Source organism: Hyaena hyaena, unplaced genomic scaffold (assembly GCF_003009895.1).
Source record: "Hyaena hyaena isolate Hyena2069 unplaced genomic scaffold, ASM300989v1 scaffold_292, whole genome shotgun sequence".
In the NCBI taxonomy this organism is placed as follows: Eukaryota; Metazoa; Chordata; class Mammalia; order Carnivora; family Hyaenidae; genus Hyaena; species Hyaena hyaena.
In genome coordinates, this window is record NW_024080924.1 from 1,333,763 (window position 1) to 1,361,656 (window position 27,894).

Here is a 27,894-nt window from a genome sequence, read left to right on the forward strand (position 1 = left end):
AGGTGCCCCAGAAGCATTCTCTTACAGCCACCCCTCTATACTCCCAAGCAGAATGAATCATCCCTATTCTCTGCTTCCGGGACAGCAGCTTGTCTATACAGCTACCAAAAAACCTGCCACGGTACACTGTAGTAACCTCTCTCCCTCTCCCAGCCCGAGCCTGAGCATCTTTTAGGGCACAGCTGTCCCCGGCCCTGCACACTGGCTGCCTTGGAGTGGGTGCTAGATAACTGCATACTGAGTGAAGAGGATGAGGCTCTTGATAAATGCAAGCTTTTGGTGCCCAGGGAGCTGCTGTTTCCCTTCCACACGGATGACAAGGCCTCAGGTATTAATGGAAACTTGGAGAGCTTTCTCCATGACAACATTTCGGTGACTAATCAAGCACTTCCTGCGCTGAAAGGGCAGACATTTACTGTCTCGAGAAAGCTGGCCTGAAACGGATAGATGAGCTAAGAGCAAGGGGGCAGGTGCTGGGGAGGGTTTAGACTCTTCCCCAAAGGAGTGGCGCAAAGCCCTGATCTGCTCTGATTCAAGCCCTATGCTAAGTTTGCATGCTTGCTGATTCAAAATTATCAGTTAATCCATTCCTGAAATCAAATGCCAACCTAAACAGACAACAATCCCACAGTTAGTTTTACTCAGTGACTGACAATCATGGGTAACAAGACAGAAATGAGAAGCATTTCTTTCTTTTTCCTTTTCTTTTCTTTTTTTTTTTTTTTTTTTTTTTGAGAGACAGAGTGTGAATGGGAGAGGGGAAGAGAGAGAGGGAGATACAAAATCTGAAGCCAGTTCCAGGCTCTGTGTCTGACGCAGGGCTCAAACTCGCAAACCGTGAGATCATGCTTTGAGCGGAAGTCAGACGCTCAACCGACTGAGTCACCCAGGCGCCCAAGACTCATTTCTCCATCAACCATGAAGTCAACCATATCCATGGCACTTACAGTCTTCATGGGCAGATAGTATTTTTAGGAAATCACAGACTGAGTCAAAATTTTGCATAATCAATCGACAGGGAATAGCATTTACTGGTTGTGTATTCTGACAAAATTCAAAAAGAGTTCACGTCTTTCCTTAGGACCCACGCACATGGGCAAATATTTGAAGTACTCCCTTGTGGTTAAATTAGCCATGCTACTGCTTTATGACTCCATCTCACTGGAGAAAGAGAACATTCAGAATCAGGATACAAAGCAAGGCATGGAAATAAGGCACCTGCTTATCACCAACTCCTAAGAGCCAGATTCAGATTCTCTCCATAAATAAATCATTAAACAACAAAGTACTGCTTTTTAATAAAAGTATTACAGTATTGCCAGAAACTGAGAAAAAAAATTCTAGGGGGAAACAGTCTTGCCCTACTAAAACAATTTAATTAGCATTTGTCATAATTCACAATATTTCAGGACACCTGCGTGACTCAATCAGTTAAGCATCCGACTCTTGATCTCCACTCCAGTCATGATCTCACAGTTTGTGACATCGAATCCCAAGACAGGCTCAGCACTGACAGCATTTTTTTTTCTCTCTCTTTCTAAAAATAAACAAACTTAAAAATTTCTTTTCTAAAAAATGCTTGACATAAACTCAACATCAGCACCTCTTTCAGCTCCCTTTGGGTTTATATGACATCATTCCTAAGAATCAAGTCAGATCTTATACATCCTGCATTTTAAGGATCTTTAACAAATACTGGTTGCCAATGACTCAAAGAAGCAGCCAGCTGGGGAGAGAATTTCCCGAAGATCAGCACGGGAGAAGATATGGGATCTGGGTTCTAATCTTTCTTTAGGGATAATGCTAGATGCTCCTTTATTCACACAAATGTTAAAGTACCAGACTTTGTGCGAGGTGCTACAGTAGTGAATTAGATAGATAAGGTCCCTATTCTCTTGAAACTTATATTCTTATGTGGATGTATGTGTGTATATATTGTGTATAATAAGAAGAAATAGAAAAGAAGGGGACTTGGGTAGTGCAGTTGGTTAAATGTCCAACTCTTGATCTCGGTTCAGGTCACAATCTCACAGTTTGTGAGTTCGAGCCGGGCATTGGGCTCTGCACTGAGGGTGTGGAGCCTGCTTGGAATTCTGTCTCTCCTTCTCTCTGCCCCTCCCCTGCTTGTGTTCGTTCGTTTCCTTCCTTCCTTCCTTCCTTCCTTCCTTCCTTCCTTTCTCTCTCTCTCCCTCTCAAAATAAATTTAAAAAAATGTTTGTTAAATAAAAAAGAAGAAATGGAAAACTGAGGGAGGAAGTTAAGGTTGTTCAGCAGGTATTAATTATTTTGAATGCTCCTGGAAACTTCAAATTGGCAGAATAGAGTAAATACCTTCAATGCTCTGTGGGCCCACAAGATTCATGGCCTGGTGAGCTGGATACTCCACCCGTGGTCTGGCAATGCCCAGCTGCTCCATAACACCATGGAGTAGCCTCTGGATATCGGTTTCTGAGACCCTGTCAGGGGTCCTCGGGCTATAAGCAGATGTGGGAGTCCATCCAAATGCCAGCCAAAACACTAGTCCAGATAGCATGGTAGAAACCATCCCGGAGACCATTGTGAACCTGCCAAAAAAAAAAGACCAACATGTATCAAATGGCCACCATGGGCATCTGTGATGATCAATCACGCAAGTAAGTGATTTCAAGAACCACCCAATAGGGGCTGCAATGAAAAATACTTAGGAGGTTGCTTTTGCCTTAAGTGCCCAGTCTAGGCAGAGCATCTGCTCTGAAACAGCACTGAAGAAACAAGACAGCCCAAGATAGCCTGTTCCCTCTGCATGGGCCTCCTTGGGGACACCAGACTGGAATGGCGGTTCTGACTCTTATTTTTACTCTTCTTACAGCTCCCTGAAAGCACTTCATTACCCCTAACCCCAACACTCTCTCCTCTCTTAGTAAAACCAACTAACCAACCAACCAACAAGAAGAGCTTGCTTCAATTTTGAGACAGGGACAAAGAGAGTGACTCTTGAGTCTACCCAGTCTGGGGTGGGGAGGCTCTGAGGAAGGAGTTACAAAGATACAAAGAATAAAGAACCACAGAAAGGTTAGGAGCGGCAGGAGAGAGCTCAGTTCAGCAAACATCCAGTCCATTGGAGACCTGAGCAGGAGGAGCATATACACAGCTCAGGCCTGCACTGCAGTGTGCCAGGGGAGAAGAGGCCTGCTTGCTTGGCCACATATTAGCTGAGTGATCCTGGCCAAATGTGTCAGCTTCCTCTGCAAGACGGGCATGAGGAAAGCGTCTGTCTTATAGAATTGTTGGGAGCATCAGAAAAATGCCAGGCCCGGGCCCCCCATACTGTGAATATAACGTTGGCAATATTGCCTCATGGCTCTAGAGGCTAGAACTTGAAGACGTGGTGGTGATGAGAAGGCAGAACAGGTGAAGGGTAGGGAGAAAACTGGTCTAGGGACTCAACCTGTGCTAATGTTGACTTCTTTTAAAAAACAATTTTTTTAATGTTTATTTATTTTAGAGAGAGACAGAGTGGGAGCAGGGGAGGGGCAGAGAGAAAGAGAGAGACAGAATCCCAAGCAGGCTCCAGGCTCTGAGCTGTCAGCACAGAGCCCGACGCAGGGATCGAACCCGCGAATGATGAGACCATGACCTGAGCCAAAGTCAGGTATTTAACCAACTTAGCCACCCAGGCGCCGCTAAATATTGACGTCTATGGAACCAGAAGCCTGCAAAACCAAGAGGCAAATATTCCTGCTGCTTCCCTCTGCAGCTGCTGCTGAACCTGTTTAAGGCCAAGGCTTCAAGGAATGGCTGTGCAGACCCTCCTTCTGACCATTCTTCTATGGGGAGATTAGGGGGATTCATTTTCTTCCTTGAAACTGCAATATTCATAACCCCCATTTTCTTTCTCTGTAAACGAAAGGCTTTTTTCCAGCCACCCCTAGATATAAAGCCTTGCTTCCCAAAGAGCTGAGACAGCAAACCCTGCAATTCTGACGTAAAAGGCTGAAGGCAGACACCAACCTCTCCAGCCATCTCCATCTTCCTCCGGCCTGTGTAAATGCAGGATGTCTTTGTTTCAATGAACCCCTGGGCCGACCCGTTCCGATTCAATGAGCTACCCAATTTCCTCCCTCGGTACTCTCTCCCTCCAGTTTATAACCGAACCTCCCAATCCCCACCCAGCCTTGTCTGCCCTCCGACTCCAGCTCAACAGTTTCAGCAGGACGCCCCCTCCCCTCCCAATCCCGTAAAACCCGCGTCTCAGGTGGGCTTCGGGGGGTCGAGCAGGCAGGACTCACCGCGGGGCGGCCGGAGGCTTCTGCTGCGGTCGGGGGCTGGGTGAGGGCCCAGCCGGGAGCGTGGGGATCTGGATCGCGCGTGCGTCATCTCCCTCCGCATCTTAGCTCCGCCCCCACCGCCCCTGCGGCAGGTGGAGGCCGCCAAGCGCGCTCGCACCTGTACGCTACCCAGGTGCTGGTGCCTCTGCAGTGAGCCACTCGGCGCTCAACCCACGCACCCCACAAACACGTGTCTTGGAGGCTCTTTATCTGTCGACCCCCTGTGAACGTAATTCATCTCTTCTCAAGCAGTTTTCTCAACAGTGTGCCAGATCGCCACTTTTGTCCTTCGCCCCCAATACCAGATCTTTAATTTTGCCATTTCTTAGCTTTTTTTTTTTTTTTTTTTAAGTCTTCCAGCCTGAAGACGAAGGGGGCAATAATGGTAAGAGACAAAAGATGAAGAGGTCTTAAGACGTTTCAATGATAGAACGCATATGGGTGCTTTCAGATGCCCTTTCACGGAGCAGAAAAATTGTTAGAAACTTCCGCTAAAAATGGGACGCCAAAACCACACGAAAACCTCTAGGAGTGTTAGTTCTAAGTGTTATTTCTAAACTTCCACACCGACTATCAAGTAAGATTTCTTCAGAAATTGAACTCCCTGCATATTGCAGAAATTTATCCAGGTAGATCCAAATTTTTTGTTAAAGACTTGTGGCGCAACCTTGAACGTGTGAATTTAGTCCAAATTCAAAACTGAGATGTAAAACCATAGGGCATGGCATATTTCGTTCAAGACTGGGGATGAGCAAAGTACCCTGGAGGCCAGAAAATTAAGTACCTGGATGAGGTTAGAATCCAGATCTCTTTAGTTCTATGCAGCAAATCCATTCCCATCTACAAGACACAAGACCTTTTAGATTTTAAAACCAAGCCTCCTTCCTACTATCTTTTCTTTCATGGATGCTCATTTCCAGCTTTTTGTTTCAGTGCATGCTAAATCAACAGGACAAATATGGTCTATTGATTTTAGGCTCAAACACCCTGCTGGGGTTTAATAATGTTTAAATTATTAAAGGTTTCAATCCAGAATTTTACTTTAACATTTTTTTTAAATGTTTTATTCATTTCTAGCAGAGAGAGACAGCGTGAGCAGGGGAGGGTCAGAGAGAGAGGGAGTCACAGACTGAAACAGGCTCCAGGCTCTGAGCTGGCAGTCAGCACAGAGCCCGACGCGGGGCTCGAACCCACAAACCGCGAGATCATGACCTAAGCGAAAGTCGGACGCTCAACCGACTAAGCCACCCAGGCACCCCTACTTTAACATTTTTATTGTTATCTTCATTCTGTGCTTGGAAAAATGGAGAAGCCATCACAAGTTACTGCTTTTGTGTTGAATGGAAATTTGAGTTACACCAGAAGGTTTCATATGAAATTTGATAGTTTATTTTTAACATTTTTTAATGTTTATTTCTTGAGAGAGAGAGAGAGAGTGAGCAGAGGGGCAGAGAGAGAGACACAGAATCCAAAGTAGGCTCCAGGATCTAAGCTGTCAGCACAGAGCCCCATGCAGGGCTTGAACTCCTGAACCATGAGATCATGACCTGAGACAAAGTCAGATGCTTAACTGACTGAGCCACCCAGGTGCCCCTGAAATTTGATATCCTGGACTTGGTGATCAAACGCCTATATTAAATTTAGTGATTATAGAATGTTGTCCAGCAGCCTCCTACTTTAAGTCCTATGTAATTGTATTGTTCGTTCCTCATGATAAATTTGTATTAGAGCCTTATTTACACTTGTAAATAACAAAGTGAAAATAATCCTTTAAGTTCTTGCCTACATCCATACTTTATTTGAAAGACAGCGAGCACATGAGCAGGGCACGGGCAGAGAGAGAGGGAGAGAATCCCAAGCAAGCTCTGTGCTGAAAGCTCAAGTCTGACTTGGGGCTCAATTCCACAAACAGTGAGACCAAAATCAAGAGCTGGATGCTTAACCGACTGAGCCACTCAGGCTCCCTCTCATGTCCATAGGACACAGCTTTGCTAAATATGTTTACATACCATTTGACCAAATATCCTCATGAGATGAGTAACATCTCCATTTTATATAAAACGAGGAGAGAGATCAATTGTAAAATTTAACTTTCCTGACTGTCCAATTTTCTTACCTTCATAGTCCTCCTATACTGTTAGCTTTCAGGTAACAAAAATGGGAGTAATATGCGGGTAGATTTTTTAAAAATAAATATCTTTCATTATTAATCCCTCAGAAAAGCCACTAATTCAGTTAATTGTACACTTAATCTCCTTTGCCTTCTGATTGAATTAGTCTTCCAGTTCAACACTTCACCCATACCCATGGACATAAAATGACATTAATACATTTTTAAAAGTTTATCCAGAGGGAAGGTGAAGTTTAAAAAACTGCTCTGAATCAGACAACATATATCTCAATGTTTATGAATGTTTCCTATCTCTATCAGAAATACCATAAACACCTGAAATGCATATCCAGTTTATATCACAAACCTGTTTTGATGTCAGATAAACATGGTATTTGTATATACAGGTTTTCAGTCTTTATAGAAGTCAAATTCTTATTGGTAGTGAGAAAGGGTTGATTCCTAGGTAATAGACAGACAGGAAATAACTTTGAAATAAAACAGGTATACTGCTTTCAAGTAGAACTTGGCCAAGCAGACACCTGATTACTCTGGCTGTTCTGAGTAGATGAGCAATGCTCTTCCATTCTACTCCACTATCTGAAGGTGACGTTCTAACAACTGACCTGTAAAACTGTCTTCAGTGGTTTGTTCTGCCTGCAATACTCTTTCCTCTAAAACCTAGAGAATATCCACCATTGTTGTTATTCTTTCCTTACAGATTTTTAGCTTATAATTTAAAATATAAATTTAGATAAATTTGCTCAACAATTTGGGTTACATTCTAAAAGGTATTTTGAATGTCATTAGAGATTCAGACAAGTCATTTTCCAGAAGGTTACCTTTAATGTTTATGCTAAATAAATAACATTTACACATCAGACAAAAACCATTATAGGCTTTTATAAGAATCAAAAGTTACGAATTCACGTTAAAAGTACAGAGGCACATCACCTATTTTAAATTATAAAATCAAGCATGTGCATGTAAGAATCACCTTGATTAAAAATTTCCAACCTTATTTTTCCTTAAATAATTTTAAGTTCTATATTGGACAAAACAGCTACAAATGTATTTGTGCAAATTACCTATAAAACATAGTATGGCTCAAAAGTAATCAAATATTTCTGCAGCATCATTCTCTAAGAGCACTTCTGAGTCGTTATTCTGCTTTAGCCATTATTCTTCATCCAGAGGAACACACTGTACGCATCTACAGACCATGTAAACCCAATTACTCTGCCCCAAATAGGAATAAAAGATTAAGATGCTACTGATGCAAGTTAATTTCTAGGGATTCTGGCATAAACCATAAGTATCAATGTAATTCAAGAAATAAGATTTGTAGGGCATACCGCTGCCCGTTACAGGTTAGAAATTTCTTGTAGAAACCTTCTCTGACTCAGGAGGAATAACAGGAAATAGGCACAACTCGTTCACTCTTCCTATCACACTTAAAGTAAAATTCATACAATTTTTAAGCATTAATTTCCCATAAACCCAGCCAACAGCTTGTTTCAAAAGGTAAAATGTAACCTCTGCTTGAAGAGATCACAATTAAAAAGTTTAAATACTGCCATAATTAAGAAAAACAAAAACAGTCATGTATACAAGCATAAGAATTCAAGTTGCTTGTGCAGTGAAATTAAAATCGATCACTTAATCTTCCTGAGCTAACAAACTAACATGCAGATTATCCTGCAAGTCCTATCACCAACGGCTAATTTTATTTACATTAACAGCAAGTATTAACATCTACCAATCACAAGTCTACAGGTTTACTCGTTGGTAGTAGCTGAGCTTTTCCTATAGGATTTTTTGGAGAACCTTTATACCAGACCCTTTCTTTTTCTGATGATTTCCTAAGGACTCTATTTATCCCAGGAGAAAAGCCCATATTATTATTTACAACAGATTTTAGTATGTCATGATTTGTCAGGTCATCCAAGGGAACCTTAATTTGGCCTTTGGACACCACTTCCCGTTTACAAACTCTGGCAGACCCAAGAGAAGCATTCGTGGAATCCGGGTGCCCCTTCATCTTTGGGAAAGATTTAGAAGTTAACTCCATGCTTGATTTTGAAACTGCATCAACACTGGCCTGTTCACACTCTGTAAACTTCTGTTCTTTAGGACCTGATTTGGTATATGAAATCAAGGAATCTTTTGAGGTACCTTCCATACCAGAGGAAAGAGCACTGTCACAGCTCACGGACTTAACCAGAGGAGAAGGGGCATCACCAAGACTCGCCAATTTGGGCCTTACAGGTTGTCTGCTATACTCCAACAAGGAGTTAATTCTTCTGACAGACTGACGAACAGGTGTACGCTGAAACTTAAGAGGTGACTTAACCTTTGCTCTATTTGGTTCATTTAAAGAAAGCCTGTTAAACCACTGTATGTGGTCTGACACGTTACCACGCTCTGTCACTTGGAAGCTTTCAGAAACCGTGGTGCTGCAGGTTTCCACCACCGACTGCTGCTTAACAATTCTCACAGGCCTATGCTTGCACAAGTTTGTTATGTTACACATGGTGTGCTCTGAGGAAGAGGTGCCGGCTGCATCCTCCCTAGAAGCTGCATGCTTCGCCACGTTCTCTTCCATCCTATTCTCGTTCTCCTTTAATTCAGGATTTTCTTTATCCCTCGGGGCCTGCTGTTCCTTTATGTGTTCATCACTAGGCAACTCTTGCTTGACTGAACAATCTTTAGGTATATTTGAACAGATGCTTTCTCCATGTTCAATCTTCACAGGAGTTGAATAATGTTTTATAGTTGCTTCTCTATCCAATTTTTGAGTTTGATGTAGTGAGATGTCTCGTTCTGAGAAACCATGTTCATCTTTACTAGTTCGATGTTCATTTGATTCTATCACAGTCAAATCATTAGTTTCAAAGAGATTTCTCTCTGGGCTGTATTCTGTAGAAGACGTTTCATTTAGCTTTACTTTCCCCTCATTAGTTATTGATGACTGCCTGTGATTTATCAATGCATGAAGATTATTTCCAGATTCAGAAAATGCTTTCTGAATTTTCACCAGAGTCTCTGTGGTCAAGTTATTTTCATCCCCACTAAGAGAACTTCCAGTTACACTGTTATGCTTATCCTGTATATTAGAAGGGGTGCGTTCATATGAACTAACAGGTAACTTTTCAACTGAAGTATCAGGCTCCGAGGAAGAGCTTTCTACCTCAAGATTTCCCTTGATTGGAGAAACTTCATTTGTCACTTCTTGAAAACTGGAATTAGTAGGTCCTGTCCAAGACATCCGGTAACTTTTTCCATCTAGACGCTCTGGGGTTAATAAGTTCTCCTCAGACTTACTGATCTTTGCTGAACCTAAAATAAAGCAGTTCAGTCTTTTTAATCATTTATATTTGAAACCTATTACAAGTATTATTCAAACACATGGCATATAAAGGTATTAAGCATTTAATTTCAATAAATTAAGGATTTGTGTTAAAAGGATAATGTATAGTATAAAAATGTGAAACTTTCTGGATTTATATTTATAAGCCTCCTCCAATTGTTCATACAAAAATACAATCCCAGTTCAAACATTTTTACTCTTCAAATATGAATTTTTAATTTCTAGAACAGCACATTATTTAATATATTTTACCATAAAAATAATTGAAGGTTATATGTCAATTATTATCTCAAAAAAGCTGGAACAAATTTTTCAGAAAAGCAATGAAAGTAGGTTTTTTTTGCATAAAACTGACAATATCATGTAGATGTACCTTTCTTCGTTAATCTTTCATCAATATCTGGGCTAAAAAGCAGACCTGTTTTTACAGATTCAATCCTATTTTTTAAACTTTGTTGATTTGCAAGTCGTCGACCAACATTTTCATATCTATTGACACCAGAACACCCATTCTGTATAGAAAAGAAAATGGAAAATGCTTTGGTCAGGAAATAAACCTAGTTTAATTCAGAATATTAAGACCAAGTAAATCCTAAACAGCTGATAGAAAAAGGTACATAAAACTGAAAAACAGTTTACAGCAAACACAAATATACTTCCATGCATGTTGATGAAAACTGTTAAGCTTTTGACGTGGCTATTAGTTGATATTTTATGATCTAAAATAGAAACAGCTTCACATATTCATTAACTAAAAATTTCTTTTGTGATGACTGTGTGCCAGGACCTGTTCACAACAGTGAGTGAACAAAACAAACAGACCAAGATCTTAGCCTCACAGAATTCACATTCTAGATAGGGATATTTTTGTCCAGGACAAGAAAAACCATAAATTATTTCGTATATTATACAATACACAAGGTGAGAAGGGCTATGGTGAAAAGTAAAGCAGGGTAAGAAGGCTCTGGAGTGATAAAAGGTGGGGCTGTCGTTTTAAACAGGGTGACTGGAAAATGACTTCTGAGTAAAGAGAAGCATTAGAGGGTAAGAGCCATGAAGATAAAAGGGGGAAGAACATTCCAGGGAGAACAAAGGCCAGGACAGTCTCCAAGGCTGAAGTCAGGTCTGGCACGTTTGACAAACAAAAGGCTGAGTGAGCAAGGGAGGCTGAGTGAGCAAGGGAGGGTGGCAGGAGAAGGGCTCCGAGAGCCAGGCTGGAACCAGTCCCGTGGAGAGGTGCATGTAAACTAAGAACTTTACCTTTTTTTCAGGTGAAATGAGGAGTCACTGGAGGATTCTGAGCAGTGGAGTGACAGGACTATGCTTGGGTTTTAAAAGAATAATTCTGGGTATAGTATTGCAGCACGGTAGAAGCAGACAGACCTACTAGTATGGGCTTATTGCAGTAATCCGAGTGGAGATGACAGAATTTAGAAAATGTTGGAAATGTAGTGCCAGTGAGAATCGGTCTGGATATATTCTGACAGCAGAAGATACACAAGATTCCCTAATGCTTTATACAGTATGTGAGGAGTCAAGAATGCCTATGTGGTTTTTGGCCGAAGTGACCAGATGAGTCGCCACACGGAAGATGGTGAAGACTATAGGTAGGAGAGTGGTTGGTGGGGAGGTGGACGACTGGAGAAATAGCAACAGTGAAGAAATGCATCTTGAGAGCTCTATTTGGGACAGGTTACAGGTGAGTTGTCTGTTGGATGGACATCCAAGTAGAGAAGTCAAATAGGCAGGTGTTAAGCAATAGTCAAGTTGTTCATGAAAGCATTTTGGTTTGGAGATATAAATCTGGAAGTCTTAAGTAAATATAGGACGTTTAAAGCTAATGAGCACTCTGAGTAGAAAGAGAAAGAGAAGGCCAAGGACAAAGCTCTGGGTGTTCTAATGTAAAGGAATTAGAAAAGTAACCAGTGAAGAAGGAAGAAAATCATGAGTAAAGTGTCCCTGAAGCAAGGAAGTATGTGAAAGAGGAGCAAGTAACTAGCCAGGTGAAATCTAACAAGGACTGGTCACTGGTTTGAGCACCACTGAAGTCATGGATGACCTTCAGAGCAGCTGCATTGAGCATTGGGGATAAAACCCTCACTGGAATGAATCAGTTTAAGCAGAACAGAAAAGGAGGAAACAATTGGTATCAATTCATGTGTAACAATTTGGTATAAAGGGGAGTAGAGATCGGGACTGTAGCTGGAGAGGCAGGGCAGAGAGGGTCTTTCACCATCAAGTCTACAGCTTTACGCTAATATGGACATGAATGAAATGGTAAAAGACACTTACTAGGTCTTTGCTGCTTTTCCCCAGACTAAATTTCAAACGAAGAGATCTCCGGACCTTTTCTTTACGACTAATCTTAGGAGAGAAGCAGCCTGCTTTTCCTGATTCTACCCTAAAAAAGAGTGGCATTAAAAAACATCAGCATAAAAACTGGAAGCATTCTCACAAAATGAAATCTGAAAGTCCAGAGCAAATTATATTGCTAGTAATTAAACAGTGTAATAATTTTCTAAAAAATCAGTTAAGCTTTGAGATACCATATATGGGGGCACCTCAGTGGCTCTCTCAGTTGAGCATCTGACTTTTGGTCAGGTCGTGATCTGACAGTTCTTGAGTTTGAACCCCACATAGGGCTCGCTGCTGTCAGCCCAGAGCCTACTTTGGATCCCCTGACCACTCTCTCTCCCCTCCCCCACTGGCACTCTCTCAAAAATAAACGAATGTTTAAAAAAGAAAAAGAAATACAATATAGGAACACATTATAATACGTATATAAAGTGCCCTCTCCTATTTATCACAAGAGTTATTTAGTCACTTATAAACCAGAATCATCAGAACAGACTAGCCTTTATATTAGCAGGAAATTTAAAAATTACACACATCAACATACAATAGGATTTTAAGCAAGCAAAGTGGATTCAAGTTAAGAATCTTTCTCTGGAGTATATACAAAGGGCAAGTGATTAATAAGACAATAAAGGCAGAGAGAATTTTTTTAAATTATCATTGAAATATGTGTCTCAGCAGGAAAACAAAGTATTTTATTATCATTTATAAACAAATGTTTATCCAGTGAAAACGAAATGTCCTGGATAAATTACCTGCAAACTTTTTTACTTGCAATCCTCTTACTTCGCCTTAGCACGCTTGTACTGATCGAATCGTTTCCACTGATGACTACAGGAGAGAATGAACTCTGAGCTGACCCTTCGGGGCTTGTATCAATGTGAACTATAAAAATAACCACATATAATACACCACACATACTTTCTTTTCAAACTGTAAAATATTAATAGCAATTAGGCTTAAGGTCTTAATTTCCAACCCTACAGCAACAAAATCACATAGTTTCTGGTGAGAAACTTCAGAAGCCAAATAAGCTCAACTCAACTTAAAAAAAAAAGTATCAATTTCTTACTTTGAATTTTTAGTTGGCAATTAAGGGTCAAATGAAACATGACTTTTATATCAGAGTTTTGTTTTAAACTCATTTAAGAATACAAGGGAGGTGTGAGCACTACTGCAGACTGGAGAAAGAGCAAGCTTTCCGGACAGACAGACTTGAGTTTGTCCCACCACTTACTAAACTGCTCTGAAAATGGACTTCTAGAGTAAATATAAAAATTATTGTTATATATATGTGAAATGTTCAGCACAGTACCTATGTTACATAATGTTAATTTATTGCTATTATCAAAAATGAGCTACTGAAAAACAAATTAGAGTCGGAGTATCCAGTATGTACCTGGCTGGCCAACTGCTGTCCACCTGACTCTGAAGTCTGGCAAACAAACATCAATTATAAAATATACCTAACCAGGACGCCTGGGTGGCTCAGTCGGTTAGGCATCGGACTTCTGCTCAGGTCATGATCTCATAGTTAGTGGGTTCGAGCCCCACATTGGGCTCTGTGCTGACAGCTAGCTCAGAGCCTGGAACCTGTTTCAGATTCTGTGTCTGCCTGTCTCTCTGACCCTCCCCTGGTTCACGGTGTCTCTCTCTCTCAGAAAAAAAAAAAAAAATTAATAAAAAAAAATTTTTTTTTAAATAAAATATGCCTAACCACTTGCCTAATCACTCGTATTGATAAAAAATTCACAAAGGTCCCGTCCCCAGAGACAGCATTTTTTTTTCAGTTGCAAAAACAGAAAGAAAATAATACAACCAACCACTACAGAGATTTTTGGGTACATTTGGCTAACAAAAATTTTGGAGGCCAATGTAATATAGCCAGTGTGACGTAGCTAGCTTATTCTAGGGCTGTAGTGGTCACAAGGAAGCACAGCCAGAATATATGGAATAATGCAAAGTTATCACACATACAGGAAAAAAATTATAAATAGGAACTTCATGGATTATAGATTAATATAACTGCCTTTATAGATTTAAAAAAAGCATCATATCTGTTATTATCCAAAATTAGAAACCAATATAGTTTCAATTTTGCAGATGGAATTTACTGAATTGTAGCTGAAAAAGTATGGTCAAAGAAAAATGGTGTTAAAATAACAGGATTACGATTATTGAACTTACTGATTTTTTTATGAAAAAAAAATCATTGATTAAGCAGGCTCATAGTAATGTTCCAGTAACACAAAAATGTTTAAACTATTTGTGGGGAGCTTGGAGAGAAGGAATCAAAAGGTTCATTTCTTGGGGCAGATATTATAATGCTTATAAGCAGAGGCAGGTAGAATTACAATTCACTTTGGGCATTTGGGAATGGTACTCCAAAGTGGAAAAAACTTTAATTAAGAAAACAGTAAGTTTAAAAAACTTAAGTCTCCAACTTCTGAATACTCAAAGAAATACAGACAGAGCCTCAGAGTTCTTATCATACATTTAAACAACTCATAGAGAACCTGTGAAGGATCATAAAGAACAAGTTGCTATTCTGTTCAACTTTCTAATTAAACAAACAAGGAAAAAATCTAAACTTTTTGGATAATAGAAACAAAAAGCTTCTGGGAAGATCACATCATTTGGCTAACAAAGTCAGAGTAAAACTCTCAACATTAACTGAAATCATTGAAAACCTAAAAGAATGAGAGATCACTCACATTTTGACGAAATGTGAGACAAATGTGAGATGGAAGACTCTGGGCTTAGAATTTCATTTCTTTTTGGGCTGATCATTAAGGCTAACTTGTAAGACTGACTGTAAGCCAACTTACATTCTACACCTGCTAAAGGAGCCAACTCAATCTGAGATCACATTAACAAAGATCTGGTACTCAAATTAGCAAAACTCTATTGTTTTCTGGAGGCTCTGGTTGGCCACATTAGGAACTCAGAGGTCATTTGGAAGAAAACGGCGGAGTCAGGAAACCATCTGGAAACCATGCCACAAGGAACAGCATAAAAAAAGTTTGTAAAGCTTTTTATAAAAGCTGCTTGAGTATAAAACTAAAATATACCCCCTCCCTTCAACAGCACCCACAATGGTTCCTCCTATACCCCACCACTTTGCATTTAGATAAAATCACACTGGCAGTCTCAACAGAAGATAGCAACACAGCCACTGCAACAGATCAGGAAGTAACTAAAGTAGAATTCAGGATGTCCCGTCACCTACTATGTGAGCACCAGTGCTAGACACAGAAGCCCAAACTCTCACTCTGAGTTATTTATCCTAACTTTCAAAAGGCATGGTCATAAAACATACACATATACACATTAATAATATTGAACCAGTGTCTATTTTAAAAGTTAGGGGACTTTATAAAAATTCACAGACTTGATAAAAAGAATAAAGCCAAAGTTCCTAAAGGGAGTAGCAAGAATATGGAATAGCACTTTGCGTAGAATAGGCATTCATGTTAATATTTACAACCCAATTATACAAATTCTATTTGCTACCTGATGCTGGTGTAGAATTGTTGAAGAGATTAGTCGGCAACAACTCAAAGTTAAAATTGTGCTTGATGGACTTCCTCTTCTTACTGGAGAAACCGTGAGAAGAATCTACTGGTAGTTTACGCTTAGCATTTGGTGTAAGATTCATGGGTGATATGGATAGCTGAGCTGAAAAAAATAAACAAACAAAAAGCAATTTTTTTTTCTCCCACAAAGTTGATAAAGTACTAAAGCTTTATATAATTTCTTCTTATAAAGCCATTACTTAGAGCTAACCAAGGAAGGGAATATGCTTACGTTATCAATATATGTTATAACTAAATTAACACCAGGCAATTACTTAAAATGAAAAGAGGAAAGTCACAAAGAGACAAGATTAAAAAACAATAGTAACTTAAACCAAATAGACTGAAAGGTGTATATAATCCACATTAAAGAATATTAACATATGGAATAAAATCATAATCAAGGAGTTCAAACAAAACTGATCTACATGTTAATTTTGTTTTTCATCATAACTGAGTATGAACCACTAAATTTATTCAATCTGAAAAACAAAAAAATATGATCATATTGTCTATTATGTTACTGTCTTGAATAATTTCACCCACAAGCAAACCAAGATAAAAAAAAAACTGGAAGATAAAATAATAAACTTCTGGTTCTAAAACAAAAATGAGATTGGAGCTATTTTCACATATTCAATAGCATCCAACTTACATTCAACAGAAAAGCATGATTTAAAAGACTAAAGATATAACAAAAGACTAAAAGAAATTCTTACCTACAATTTTGGGTTCATTATATCCAATGTAACTAATAATGTCACAACATGGTATTATAGTACAGTATCTCTACTAAAAATAATACTTGGATTTGATTAAACCAAAATGTTAGGTTATGATATAGAAATTTGCACTTGAGTAAAAAATATATAATACCTACCAGTTCTTTCTTGTTGAGGTGTAAGAGAGGGTGTTCTGTTAGATTTAAGTTTATTTAACGCTCCACTAACAAAATCTGAAACACAAAGCACATATGTAATCAATTATAATGTAACATTTACCTGTTGCCAATAATTCATATTAGTATTTGTGGTTTTCCAGCACCTAAGTTTATGTCAGCTCACAATGAACCCCTCACTCAAGTCATGTGAGCCTGTTGACTGACACAGATAGATTACTTCCCTACACAAATCTTTCTTCATAGCATCCTTCTTATCTGTAATAGGATTCAAGTATTCTGACCCTCTCCCCAATTCCCCTAGACTCAACCCATTTTTTAATAAGGTTCAGTCTGACCTCTTCCTTGGAGTCCTTGATCACTACAGCCCAGGGATCTTTTCTCCTTTGAACACATTTCACATTTGTGCTAAAGGTTTACCATTTAATATAAGCTTGTATTGTCATTTTTGGTTTTCACACGCATGTGTCATGTCTTTCCAACTATGCCGTGAGCACCCAAAAGATAATACACCAGTTTATGTCTTGTTATATTTAAACACATTTTAGATAAAAGCATATTGCTGTCCCTCCACCAAAGGGGACTGACACTGCCACTTACCTCCTACGCTTTGTCTTGACTTTCTCTTATAGTCACCAGGAGTTTCATATTCACCTTCTTCAGAACCTTCTAATGACGGAGTAGCACAGAGACCATCAATACCCAACATGGCTGGTATCTTTTCCTGGATAAAATCTGGAACATGCCCTAAACAAAAATGTTCAGAGTTAAAATTTTTCCTCCACTTTCCCTCAAAATGTTCAAATAGTATATATCAACTTTCTAACAGTTGTCTTCACAGTTCACTTGGAGGAATATGGGATCTCCTTCAAATACATCCTGTTGCTTAATAAAGCAACTACATCTTACCAATATCTGATGCATAGTCAATAAGAGTCTGTATCACCGCAGCCTGTAATCGGAGCTTTTTTTCTGTGTTAGCAGACATCTTTTCATGTCCTTCACTTGTCTGAAGAAGGTTTGGTGCAAATATTACTGCAAGATTGCTGCTATCCATCTTATTCTCACTGGACCTTAAGTGAAACAAGGTTTTCTTAGATTGACCCAGAGAAAAAGAGAGTTAAAATAACATATTGAGCACACTTTGAAGACTTCGTACTTTATCAGTCAAACACAAGTCAAAATAGTTACCCTTTGTCTATCCATCTACATGACTGGTTTGAAATAAGACATAACCAAAAATAGCTCCTATATGCTTAAATATGTATCATAAAAACCATGCTAACCATGGAGTCCACACTTTGGGTTTCCATGCAAATTGAACCTGTGTATTTGGTCTTCAAACCACACACAGAAAAACTGTATTAGAAGGCTACAAGCATGTCCAGAACAAGCAGGCTCACTGACAGCTGAGAGGGGGGACAAACTGGAGAAGGAAAAAAAAAATCGTCATCTGAAGCCATTCTGTGGACAAAGAATCCTATTGACACCAATAAGCCATTCATAATGATGATGTTAAGGCAGTGAGAAAATACTAAATCACTGATTCTTATATTATACCAGGTATACTTCTTATAGTAAGGAAATAAATAATTTAAGAAAAATTTCCATTCCAAAGTTAATTTTAAGGGTAAATTGAGCTAATTAACAAGTTAAACTGTCATTTCCTAAGACTTTTAACCACTTACCTAAGGGAAACACTCCTGAGAAAGCTAAAGAAGTATCTTAACACATCGATTGTGTGGTCAGCCATAAGACAGGAGAGCAGCAATGTAGCTTTACTCTTCTCCTCTGTTCCTAACTGTTGAGCTTTGAAAAGTGCTTCATGCAAATCAGCTGGAAGAATAGGCTCTGGCAATTCCCTGAAAAACTGCTTAAGAAGTCCTGCAACATCACAAGGTGGTGCAGAAGCCAGGCAATTTTCACCATGATCCAGTTTATTCTGAAATAAATAGCATAATCTTGAGTATTTGAGGGCTTAATAAGAGTTTACTGCAAAAAAAAAAAAAAAAAAAATATATATATATATATATATCTCCTTTGTTATACTCTAGACAGCTAGGTTTAATAAATTTCTCTTGGGGCACCGGGGTGGCTCAGTCGGTTAAGCGTCCAACTTCACCTCAGGTCATGACTTAATGGTTCATGGGTTCGAGCCCCACATTGGGCTCTCTGCTGTCACACAGAGCCTGCTTTGGATCCTCTGTCACCCTCTCTCTTAAAAATAAACATTAAAATACATATATTAAAAACATAAATTTTTCTTAATGCATGTTTTAGTATATAAATGCCATTTTAGAAGGCTAAAATCAAAAAATATTTTTTTCATTTCATACAGTACTTTATAGCAATAAAGGACCATGAATTTGAGTGTAGTCTGAACTTTTAAGGCATTATATAAGTAGATCGTGGCAATCATTTCACAGTATATACTTACACCAAGTTGTATAAGTTAAATATTTGTCAATTATATCTCAGTAACACTTAAAAGAAAGCATTCTATAAATGCTGTATAATTCCTTTTAGAAAAAAAGGTTCTTCTGCCATGAAAAAGGCTATTTGCAAATTCAATTTCTGTTAATAATTATGCAATAGTTCTAAATATTTAAATTCTTTTTATAAGTCATTCTTTTTTTTTTTTTTAATGTTTGATTTATTTCTGAGAGAGAGAGACCGCATGAGCAGAGGAGGGTCAGAGAGAGAGGGAGACACAGAATCTGAAACAGGCTCCAGGCTCTGAGCTAACTGTCAGCACAGAGCCTGACGCGGGGCTCGAACCCACGAACTGTGAGATCACAACTGGGCTGAAGTCAGAGGCTTAACCGACTGAGCCACCCAGGGGCCCCATAAATATTTAAATTCTAAAAACCAAATCAAAAAGTGGTACAAATGAAAAATAACAGTTCAAGAATATGCTTACCTTTAGGGCTCTCAGACGAACAACAGATCCTGATTTTCTAAAAAGCCCTTCTGTATGAATATGCTCTTCTAAAGATGTACAAGCATCAACAAGAAAACTGAAAGAAAGAAATCTTTTCAGGTGGCCAGATAGGCATCTTACTAAATCCTGTTCTCCAACCCAAGTACATGAGCAGACTAAGCTTTGTCCCCCTTTCAGAAGCTCTGGTATCAGAAATCCCTTCAATCTTTGTGATAAAAAGGTTACCTCTAGCTGTCTTTTTTGCTTCCTAAATTGTCTATGGCCCATCTTTTTATCCAGGACGACTTCAATAAGCTGCCTAATTCTACATCCTTCTCAATCCTACTTCATTTCTCTGCTTCTGCTCACAGCACAAGATGTGTCTTTTATTAGTGCCTCTGCTTCATATCCCAGTCTCTCTCAACACTCTCCAATAAGACTCTCACCCCCATTACTCCAACAAAACAGCTCTCAACAAGGTCACCAACCCATGGTCACTTGTCTTCATCTTGTCCTGCCAGCACCTGACATGCTTGACCACTCCCTGCTTCTTGATAATATTATTTTTCATGATACTTCAGTTTTCCTGCTGTCCCCCTAACTGCTCCTTCTCAAACTCCTTTTCTTCCTCTTTAACTGCCAGACCTCTGCATGCTAGTATGACCCAGGGCCCTAAGGCCTTCTTCTTTTCTTTACCCTCTCTTCCTGTGTAACCTTGCAGAGAATACATAGCTTTAAATACCTACCATCTACTACATTGGCCCCCAAAAAGGCAACATGGTTTTCTCATTCTAACATTACCTCTCAGAAAAGTCAAATATATTCTAGTCCTTACAATCCTTCTCATACTTAGAGGTGTGTGCTCAATTTCTTTATACTATAGAACAAATTTTAACCATCAATGTTAGCTTTAATAGTTAACAGGTGATATGAACAAGTAAGAATAGATGTCAGCAGCAAGCAACTGATAGCATTGTACTGGTGCACAATGGCTGAATGTCCCAGGGGTGCCTGACAGACTTTAAAGTTTGTTTGCTTAAAGCAGGCATAGAAAATACAAAAAAGATTTAATCATCATTACCGGGGATAGAATTTTGCAATTCTAAAGGTAGAAAATCATTATAAACACACATTTCATAGGTCATTTAAAAAGCAAAATAGTAAGTGCTCACCTTACGAAGATTGTGAGGTGTAGACTGTTAATCTACACTTATAGGCTGAATGAAGGAAAACTGTTCCAAGGCAGCAAAGTATTCAATAAATGTTTTTGTACAATGCATCAGTTAAAAACCTAGGTTACTGAACTAGAGTAGCCAGAATAAATCCTACTTTGGATAGAGGGGAAATTAATTAGTAAGAGCTAAGATAATTTCCTTACATGTGTCTTTAAACCATTTAAGATGTAAACTTCTCCAGTAATTTCTGATGCTGTTAGTCTAAAAGGTTACTTTTAAATAAACAGTGACATAGAAAAGCTCAAGTGTTACATAATTTGTATTCACAAATGCTATTGAATCTTAGCTTAAATATTCTTTTATCCACAAAAAAGAGAGGGAGACAGACAAACCAAGAAACAGACTCTAACTAGAGAACAAACTGATGGTTTAGAGGGGAGGTAGGTGAGGGGAAGAGTAAAATAGGGATTAAAGAGTACACTATCATAAACACTGAGTAATGTATAGAACAGTTGAATCACTGTATTATTTACCTGAAACTAATATAATAACACTGTATGTTAACTATAATGAAATTAAAATTTTAAAAACCTAATAAAATTTAAAAAGTTGTATAGAAGAAAAAAATACTCTCATCCAACATTTCTAAAACAAAACATAAATAAATTGTAACTAAATTGGAAATTCAGTATATTACTGAGTACAGTCAGAACTGCAGCACAAGAATTGGTATAGAACTAAACACTCTTAGTAGAACAAAAATAATTTGCTTTCCAACATTTAATTTATTACTAAAACTTATATTCAATCCTAGGAGTTAATAAAAATTAAAAAGATAAAATACGTAAGAGTTTAAAAACATTTTTACATTAGTTAATATTGAGATATTCAATCATTTGCTAGTTCAAAACAAATGTCTGAGAGTCAATCAACTATTTATTTTTAAACACTCAAGACACGTTTGAAATATTTTTTCTTCATCTCAAACTTAGCTTACCTTGGAATATGTCCATATTCGGGTACAACAGAATGGGGCAATGCATTAAAAGGTACTCCAAATATTTTACCCTAAAATGGCAAATTCAGTTATTCTAACACAAATATTAGGTGAAAGTTTTCTTAAATAGTAAGCAAATTAAAAACCTCAGAAAATGTTAAAAAAGTGAAATCATCAATCAAGACAATGAAAACCACTACTACAAGTACATCTGGTAAAAGGTAACTAGTATATGCTAAACATTGCTAGGTGCTAGGAGTACAAAAATAGTCAAGATAAAGTCATTATGGGCAAGGAATGGGTGAGATAAGTGTAGGGGATTAAGAGCAGACTTATCATGATAAGCACCGAATAATAACGTATACAATTGTTCAATCACTATACTATATACCTGAAACTAATGTAACACTGCATGTTAACCGTATTGAAATTAAAATTAAAAAAAAAAAGAGACAGAAAGTCATTGCACTGAAGCAATGGAATACATTCCATCAGTTTCCAATCCCATAACAGAAAATCAATCAAGTTAATGCTTTGTTAGGAAATTCTTAAAACAAAATTTGGCTAAAACACTAATGTTTTCTACAAATATACGACAGGTTCTTTCAGTAACCTTATAAACACTGACCTTATACTTCCTTCCTCCACCTTATAAATACTAAGATGAACAAAAGGTTAAATTGATTGATAATGATAATTCTGGTCACTCATTGGGTACTTCCTAAAATTACATCAGAAGTGGTTATTTTTAGACCTGATCTTCTTTTCCAAAGAAAAGTGCTATTCAAACTATGTTCTGAGGTAATCAAGACAAGGATTCTTCTGCAGACATTTAATTCACATTTCTTTAACTACTTTGAAAAGTATTTATAAAAAGTCACATTCAAATAATACACTGAAGATCCAAGAGTAAAATCTGTACATTACACACTTCTGAATAAAGAATCTGCCACTATCTTTGTGCATGCATTCAAACTTCTTAAAAATGTGTTACTGATTAAGAAGGTTGTAGTTTTGCCCTGGATTTAAAAATAAATACAAGCCCGTACGTATCTGCCTATACAGAATTGAATAAGTGGGATACCTAGTCTCATAAAGGTTGATTTAGCTTAGATGCATCTGCTCTCCACCAATGCTCTTGAAGCACTTATGTGATAAGAGCACTTTATTTAACCTTATGTTGCCAATAAGAAATCATTCAGCACTGTTAATTTTTCAACAGAGTAACAAAAGCTTGCTAGTCCTTTTCAAACATCTGGCTCCATTCCATTGATGAGTATAGTGCTTAAGGGAGCAGGCTCCTAACAGCAGGGCTGCCAGGTTTTAAACCCTGGCTCTTCTACTTATTAGCTGAATGATCTCGACCAAATTAATTCTTTATGCTTCAGCATCTTCACATTGGTCCTAAGTCACAGAGTTATAGACAGAATTAAATGAATTAAAAGATGTAAAATGTTTATAGTAGTGTCTGACATAGAGTAAGCATTCTCAGAACATTTGTTGCTGTTACAATTACCATTTCAAGGTGAGCTATTAAAAAAAATGTTAGTTTGTGAAACTTATTTGGGTAAATCAGAATTTTCTTGCTACTATAAAACCAAACAAAATGCAAAAATCAGATGCTGAAGATGATTATAAGTCTATAGATATCTTAACATATACAGAACTCAGGGTTTTTTCCTCAAGTCTATTATTCTCAATAATGGCCTCACGATAATTGCTGTAATCTCATTAAAAAAACTAACAAAATGCTCTTTAAATTTTATGTATTGGAATATCATTTACGATGTTATTTGAATACACTTTGAAAACTACAAGAAATCTGGTTTTCAAGTATTACTTATGCTGTTCCCATTCTTATAACACAACGACCTTGTGTATTTCTTTCCCCAGAACTTACCGCTGTATCCGAGGCTGCTGCTTCATGTTTCCTACGACTGCACTGCCCACGACTGCACTGCCCACGACCACTCTTGACCTTAATATTCATTAGAATATTTGTATTACAATCTCTAGCCTGAGTGAGTACCCATTAGGATACAGACCAATGATTGCCCTAACAGCTATCTTTAGCTGAATAAGTGGCATGTGACAGGCACTGTGCTAGTCCAATCTACAGATCTTATCATTTTTAAATCCCCTAAATAACCCAAGGAGAGATATCATTATTCCCATTTTATAGAGCAGGGAACTGGAGCTTAGGAAAATTAGACAAACAGCCCAAGACTACACATCTAGTAGGGGTAGAGCAGGATTCAAACTCGGGTCTATCTGACTCTAAAAGTAGGCACTGATTTTCTTAAAGGGCATAAAAACTCCAGATAGAAATTCTTTCAAACACTTCCAAAATCAATTATATTTGAGACCTTGGAAAACCAGTTTTATGACCAGAAGAAATCACTCTAGTTTTTACATATAAACAAACACATTGCCACTAAGCTGCAAACAAAAATTATTGTCTCCAGAATCTATAAGCTATTAAGAGGTATAAAATCATTTTTATTACTACCTTTCTTATCCAAGTACTTATTTTCTTTCAGAAATTATAAACTAAGAGCTGTGCAAATCTTATTAGCTTTCATCTCTAAATACTTAAAAATACCACTTAATTAGCCAAATACAGTTAAAATCAAATGCTTTATATTTTATTTTTCACAATTAAGTTCTTGATGATGCAAGAGAGATAATGAAATTTTATTCAAAATCCTCTGGCTTCTACCACCCTCAAATCAACGGCTTTTTAATCATTCCACACTGCCCTCTCAATTTACTCACTTTAAAACGTAGCTTTATATCTCAAAAATAACCAAGCGGCAAGCTTATTTTTTTTCAAATTAGTAACTATAGAGATATTTCTATTGTTCTATTTCCAGTGTTCTTCATATCTCCTCTACCGACTGATTTAAAAACTTACTGATCCCCTTTGTCCCTTTCCAAATCCTATTCTAAAACAGCAGGCGGGGTGAGGGGTGCGGTGGGTACTGTTTGTCTCCCTTCCCAAGGTCTACTTGTAAGTTGGCAACACCTGGAGACATTTTTAATTGTCAAAACTGGGAGATGCTGCTGGCATCTAGTGGGTAAAAGCCAGAGACACTGCTACACATCCTACAATGCACAGGACAGCCCCCACCTCCCACCCCAAAGAACGAATTATCTAGTTCCAAATGTCAATGTCGTGAGGTTGAAAAACCCTACAACTTTCTCAATGATCAAAAATCCCTGTAAAGAATCAACAATGCCATTCTTTAAATCTCAGCAGTTGACCACCTGGATTGAACTAGTCACGCTTAGCCACGTTCTCTTTTGGATCCTTTGGATCCGTACAGAATGAACATTTTAGCATGACCTGTAATAAGTGATGGACAGGGTAGGCCTTTTTTTTTTTTTTTTTTTTTTTTTTTTTAATAACCCAAACCTCTTTCCCTAGAACTTACCGCTATATCCGTGGCTGCTGTTTCATGTCTCTTACGATCGCACTGCCCACGGCCACTCTTGACCTTAATGCCATAGACAGCCCGAAGCTGCTGCAACAAGGCCAACCTTACCAGCCTCCGATCCCACATCCCGGACACGTCGCCCACTCTCTGAGGCAGGACCGGAGTCCTGACCCTCGTTCGCCACCAAGTCTTCCAATTTCCAAACACGCTCAGGTTTGCGCTCTGCTCCGCTGCCTTCCGGCCAAGTCTGGCACCGTTCTGATCCCGGACCCCAGCCACTTCCACGGCTTTTCGCTCGGTCCTCTATCCACTTCCACTGACCGTCTTCTCCTGCTTCCCTCTGATCTAGCCACCGCTCACCTTTCCTTCACTTACACCCTTCTTTCTTGTCACTCGATCCTTTCGGCTACTTACACAGACCTCCCTTCTTTCTCCCCGATCCTTTCCGTTCCTTGTACCGACGCCTGTTACCAGCTTCTCCCCACTTCCGGCCACTTCCTAAGATCGTTTCCTCCAATCGTCACTTCGCCCTTGTCTCTTTCCCCACCGTAAAAGACGACCCTTCTCCTCGGCCCTCCTGCGCTGGCAGGCTCAGCTGGGCGTGCGTCTCTCACGTCTCCGGCCCCGGCCCCGCCGCCGGACCAGCCGGCTGCTCAGGTGCCTCTTCCAGTCCCGGTCCCCGCCCGGGCTGGTCGCCGCCGTCACCCCGTTTCACAGGCCGCTCCCTCCCTCCCCCGGCAGCCTGCCTGCGGCGCCCGGCAGGCACATCCCGGTGTGCTCACTGAAGCCACGCAACTCTCATGCCTCCGCGCTCGCCGCCCCTGCAGCTCGGGAGCCGCAGCCTCTCCACCCTCCCTTGCAGACCAGGCTCAAATGGCAGCGCCAAACAGCGCTCCGCGCTCTGATTGGCCCGTTTCTCTTTTCAAAATCAGGACCTCAGAGAGTGGCCAGGAGCTGCCTGTCTCCTGAGACGCGGAGGGCGTGGTGGGCACAGCAACGAAATAGGAAAAGAAAAGAAAAAAAAAAAAAAGGTGAGTTCCACTTGCTGTTTCATAGCCATACTTTTGGAGGACAGTAGTGTTTAAAGCGTATTTTAATACACCTGGCCTGCGACTGAGACAATACATTCGGGGAAATGTGATAGACACCCCATTCTAATTTTTTTGGAACTTGGCTGAGCTGAAGGCCCTCTAACGGAGAAACCGATGCTACGGGACCCGAAGTGAGACAGCCTGAGTCAGGGTTCACAAACGCCGATTTGGGGAGCCCTGAAGGAGGGCCTTGAGTGGTTCGAAACTGGTCCGTATTTGAGGAACTGATGGCGACGCTCAGATCTTAGCGCACAGGTAGTCAAACACACAAGGAAGCCCTGTCCTGGGAGAGTTGAGTGCGCGAGGCAGAAGTCCTCGGGAGGCGGCAGCCGCACTGGCGGATTTGGAGTTGCAACCCCGCTCCAGTCCTACACCGTATCCTGGGTATTTCCCGAATGAGCGAATTAAGTAGGGAACGTTTTTCTAGAATCCTGTTGCCCCCTTAGGAGTTCAGACCTTAGGAGTTTCACCTTTCCCAATCTAAAGAGGATTTTCTGGAGAAATGGGAATAAAATGGAAGTGAAGCGTTGTGCTACATTGCAACAACTATTTATTGAGCGTCTACTATGCAGTATGGTATAGGATAAAGAGCAAAACTAGACAGTTTTGGGGGCGTTGGGGAGGAGAGTATTAAGTAATTATATTAATGAGGGAATAATTATCAATTGAGAGAAGAGTAGGAAGGAAGGGAATACTATTCCATGATAGGGTATAATAAAAGATCCTTGATGCGGGAGGGGCAACATACCAATGAACTGATGTGAAAAATCAGAAATTGATAAAAAAAAAAAAAAAAAAAAGATGGGATGGTGGAGTGGAACAGCATTCAACAAAGATACTGCAGACAAGCCATTGGTTTTAACAGGATCCAGTGTATCAGAGACTAAACTGAACCTATTTATACTCTTTTCTTCTTCAGAAATGACTTTTAAAAACGACTTATGTTGGGGACCACCTGGGTGGCTCACTTGGTTGGGCATCCAGCTTCTGTTCAGATCGTGATCTCATGGACCATGAGTTCGAGTCCCGGGTAGGGCTCGGTGCTGACAGCTCAGAGCCTGGAGCCTACTTCAGATTCTGTGTGTGTCTCTCTCTACCTCTTCCCCTCTCACACTCTGTCTGTCTCTCTCTTTCAAAAATAAATAACTTTAAAAAAAAATGACTTATGTTGGGGCACCTGGGTGGCATCCAACTTCCCCTCAGGTCATGATCCCACAGTTTGTAACTTCAAACCCCAGGTTGGGCTCTGTGCTGACAGCTCGGAGCCTGGAGCCTGCTTCGGGTTCTGTGTCTCCCTTTCTCCCCTTCCCCTGTTCATTCTCTCTCTCTCTCCCTCTCCCTCAAAAATAAATAAACATTAAAAAAAAGATGACTTATGTTGTCTTTAGCCCCTCCCTCCCTCAAATTGGACATTGTTTTGGATTTTAGATGTCTCTGGTTTCTTAAAGACCTGAAACTGCTCTTGAACATGAAGTGCCTTTTCTATCTATGTCATAATCCTTTTTTCCAAGTTGAGCTCTTTGATTTTGTTTCTTTTGTCTCCTTTAAAATGAAATTATTGGTTCTTAATGATATTAACATAATTACTTATTTGCCTTGTCCATGTATACATATATACACACATAATATATGTAAAGCAATAATAACAATTATTGCTAA

General features: G+C 39.2%; 2 protein-coding genes across 3 annotated transcripts in view; both read right to left on the bottom strand.

Moving 5' to 3' along the window:
* Window positions 1-4,358, bottom strand: part of LOC120241880 (neuroendocrine protein 7B2) — a 61,047-nt gene extending 56,689 nt beyond the window's left edge. For both annotated transcript variants that reach the window (XM_039247262.1, XM_039247261.1), the window contains exons 1-2: window positions 4,269-4,358; window positions 2,332-2,564 (exon numbers count right to left, since the gene is read on the bottom strand). In XM_039247262.1, coding sequence (XP_039103193.1) covers window positions 2,332-2,557 — 226 coding nt within the window. In that variant the 5' untranslated portion in view covers window positions 2,558-2,564; window positions 4,269-4,358. The remainder of the gene's footprint in view (window positions 1-2,331; window positions 2,565-4,268) is intronic.
* A 2,896-nt stretch (window positions 4,359-7,254) lies between these two features.
* On the bottom strand, window positions 7,255-25,788 carry ARHGAP11A (Rho GTPase activating protein 11A). Its single transcript, XM_039247260.1, has 12 exons — window positions 25,142-25,788; window positions 21,708-21,778; window positions 19,536-19,632; window positions 18,304-18,557; window positions 17,525-17,688; window positions 17,216-17,362; window positions 16,598-16,672; window positions 15,656-15,820; window positions 12,898-13,027; window positions 12,080-12,188; window positions 10,161-10,299; window positions 7,255-9,756 (listed from the first exon to the last, which is right to left on the bottom strand). Exons 1-12 carry the CDS (start codon window positions 25,268-25,270, stop codon window positions 8,180-8,182), a joined length of 3,057 nt encoding a protein of 1,018 aa, XP_039103191.1. The 5' UTR covers window positions 25,271-25,788; the 3' UTR covers window positions 7,255-8,179.
* Between the last annotated feature and the right edge of the window lie 2,106 nt (window positions 25,789-27,894).

Excerpts from the sequence above, each read along its gene's own strand:
- ARHGAP11A (XM_039247260.1), bottom strand. The coding sequence starts at position 25,270 with ATGTGGGATCGGAGGCTGGTAAGGTTGGCCTTGTTGCAGCAGCTTCGG. Across the intron at positions 13,028-15,655 it reads CAATTCTACACCAGCATCAG|TTCACATTGATACAAGCCCC; the intron begins GTAGCAAATAGA and ends TTATTTTTATAG. Across the intron at positions 10,300-12,079 it reads GGAAAAGCAGCAAAGACCTA|AATGGGTGTTCTGGTGTCAA; the intron begins GTAAGTGTCTTT and ends TTTTCTATACAG.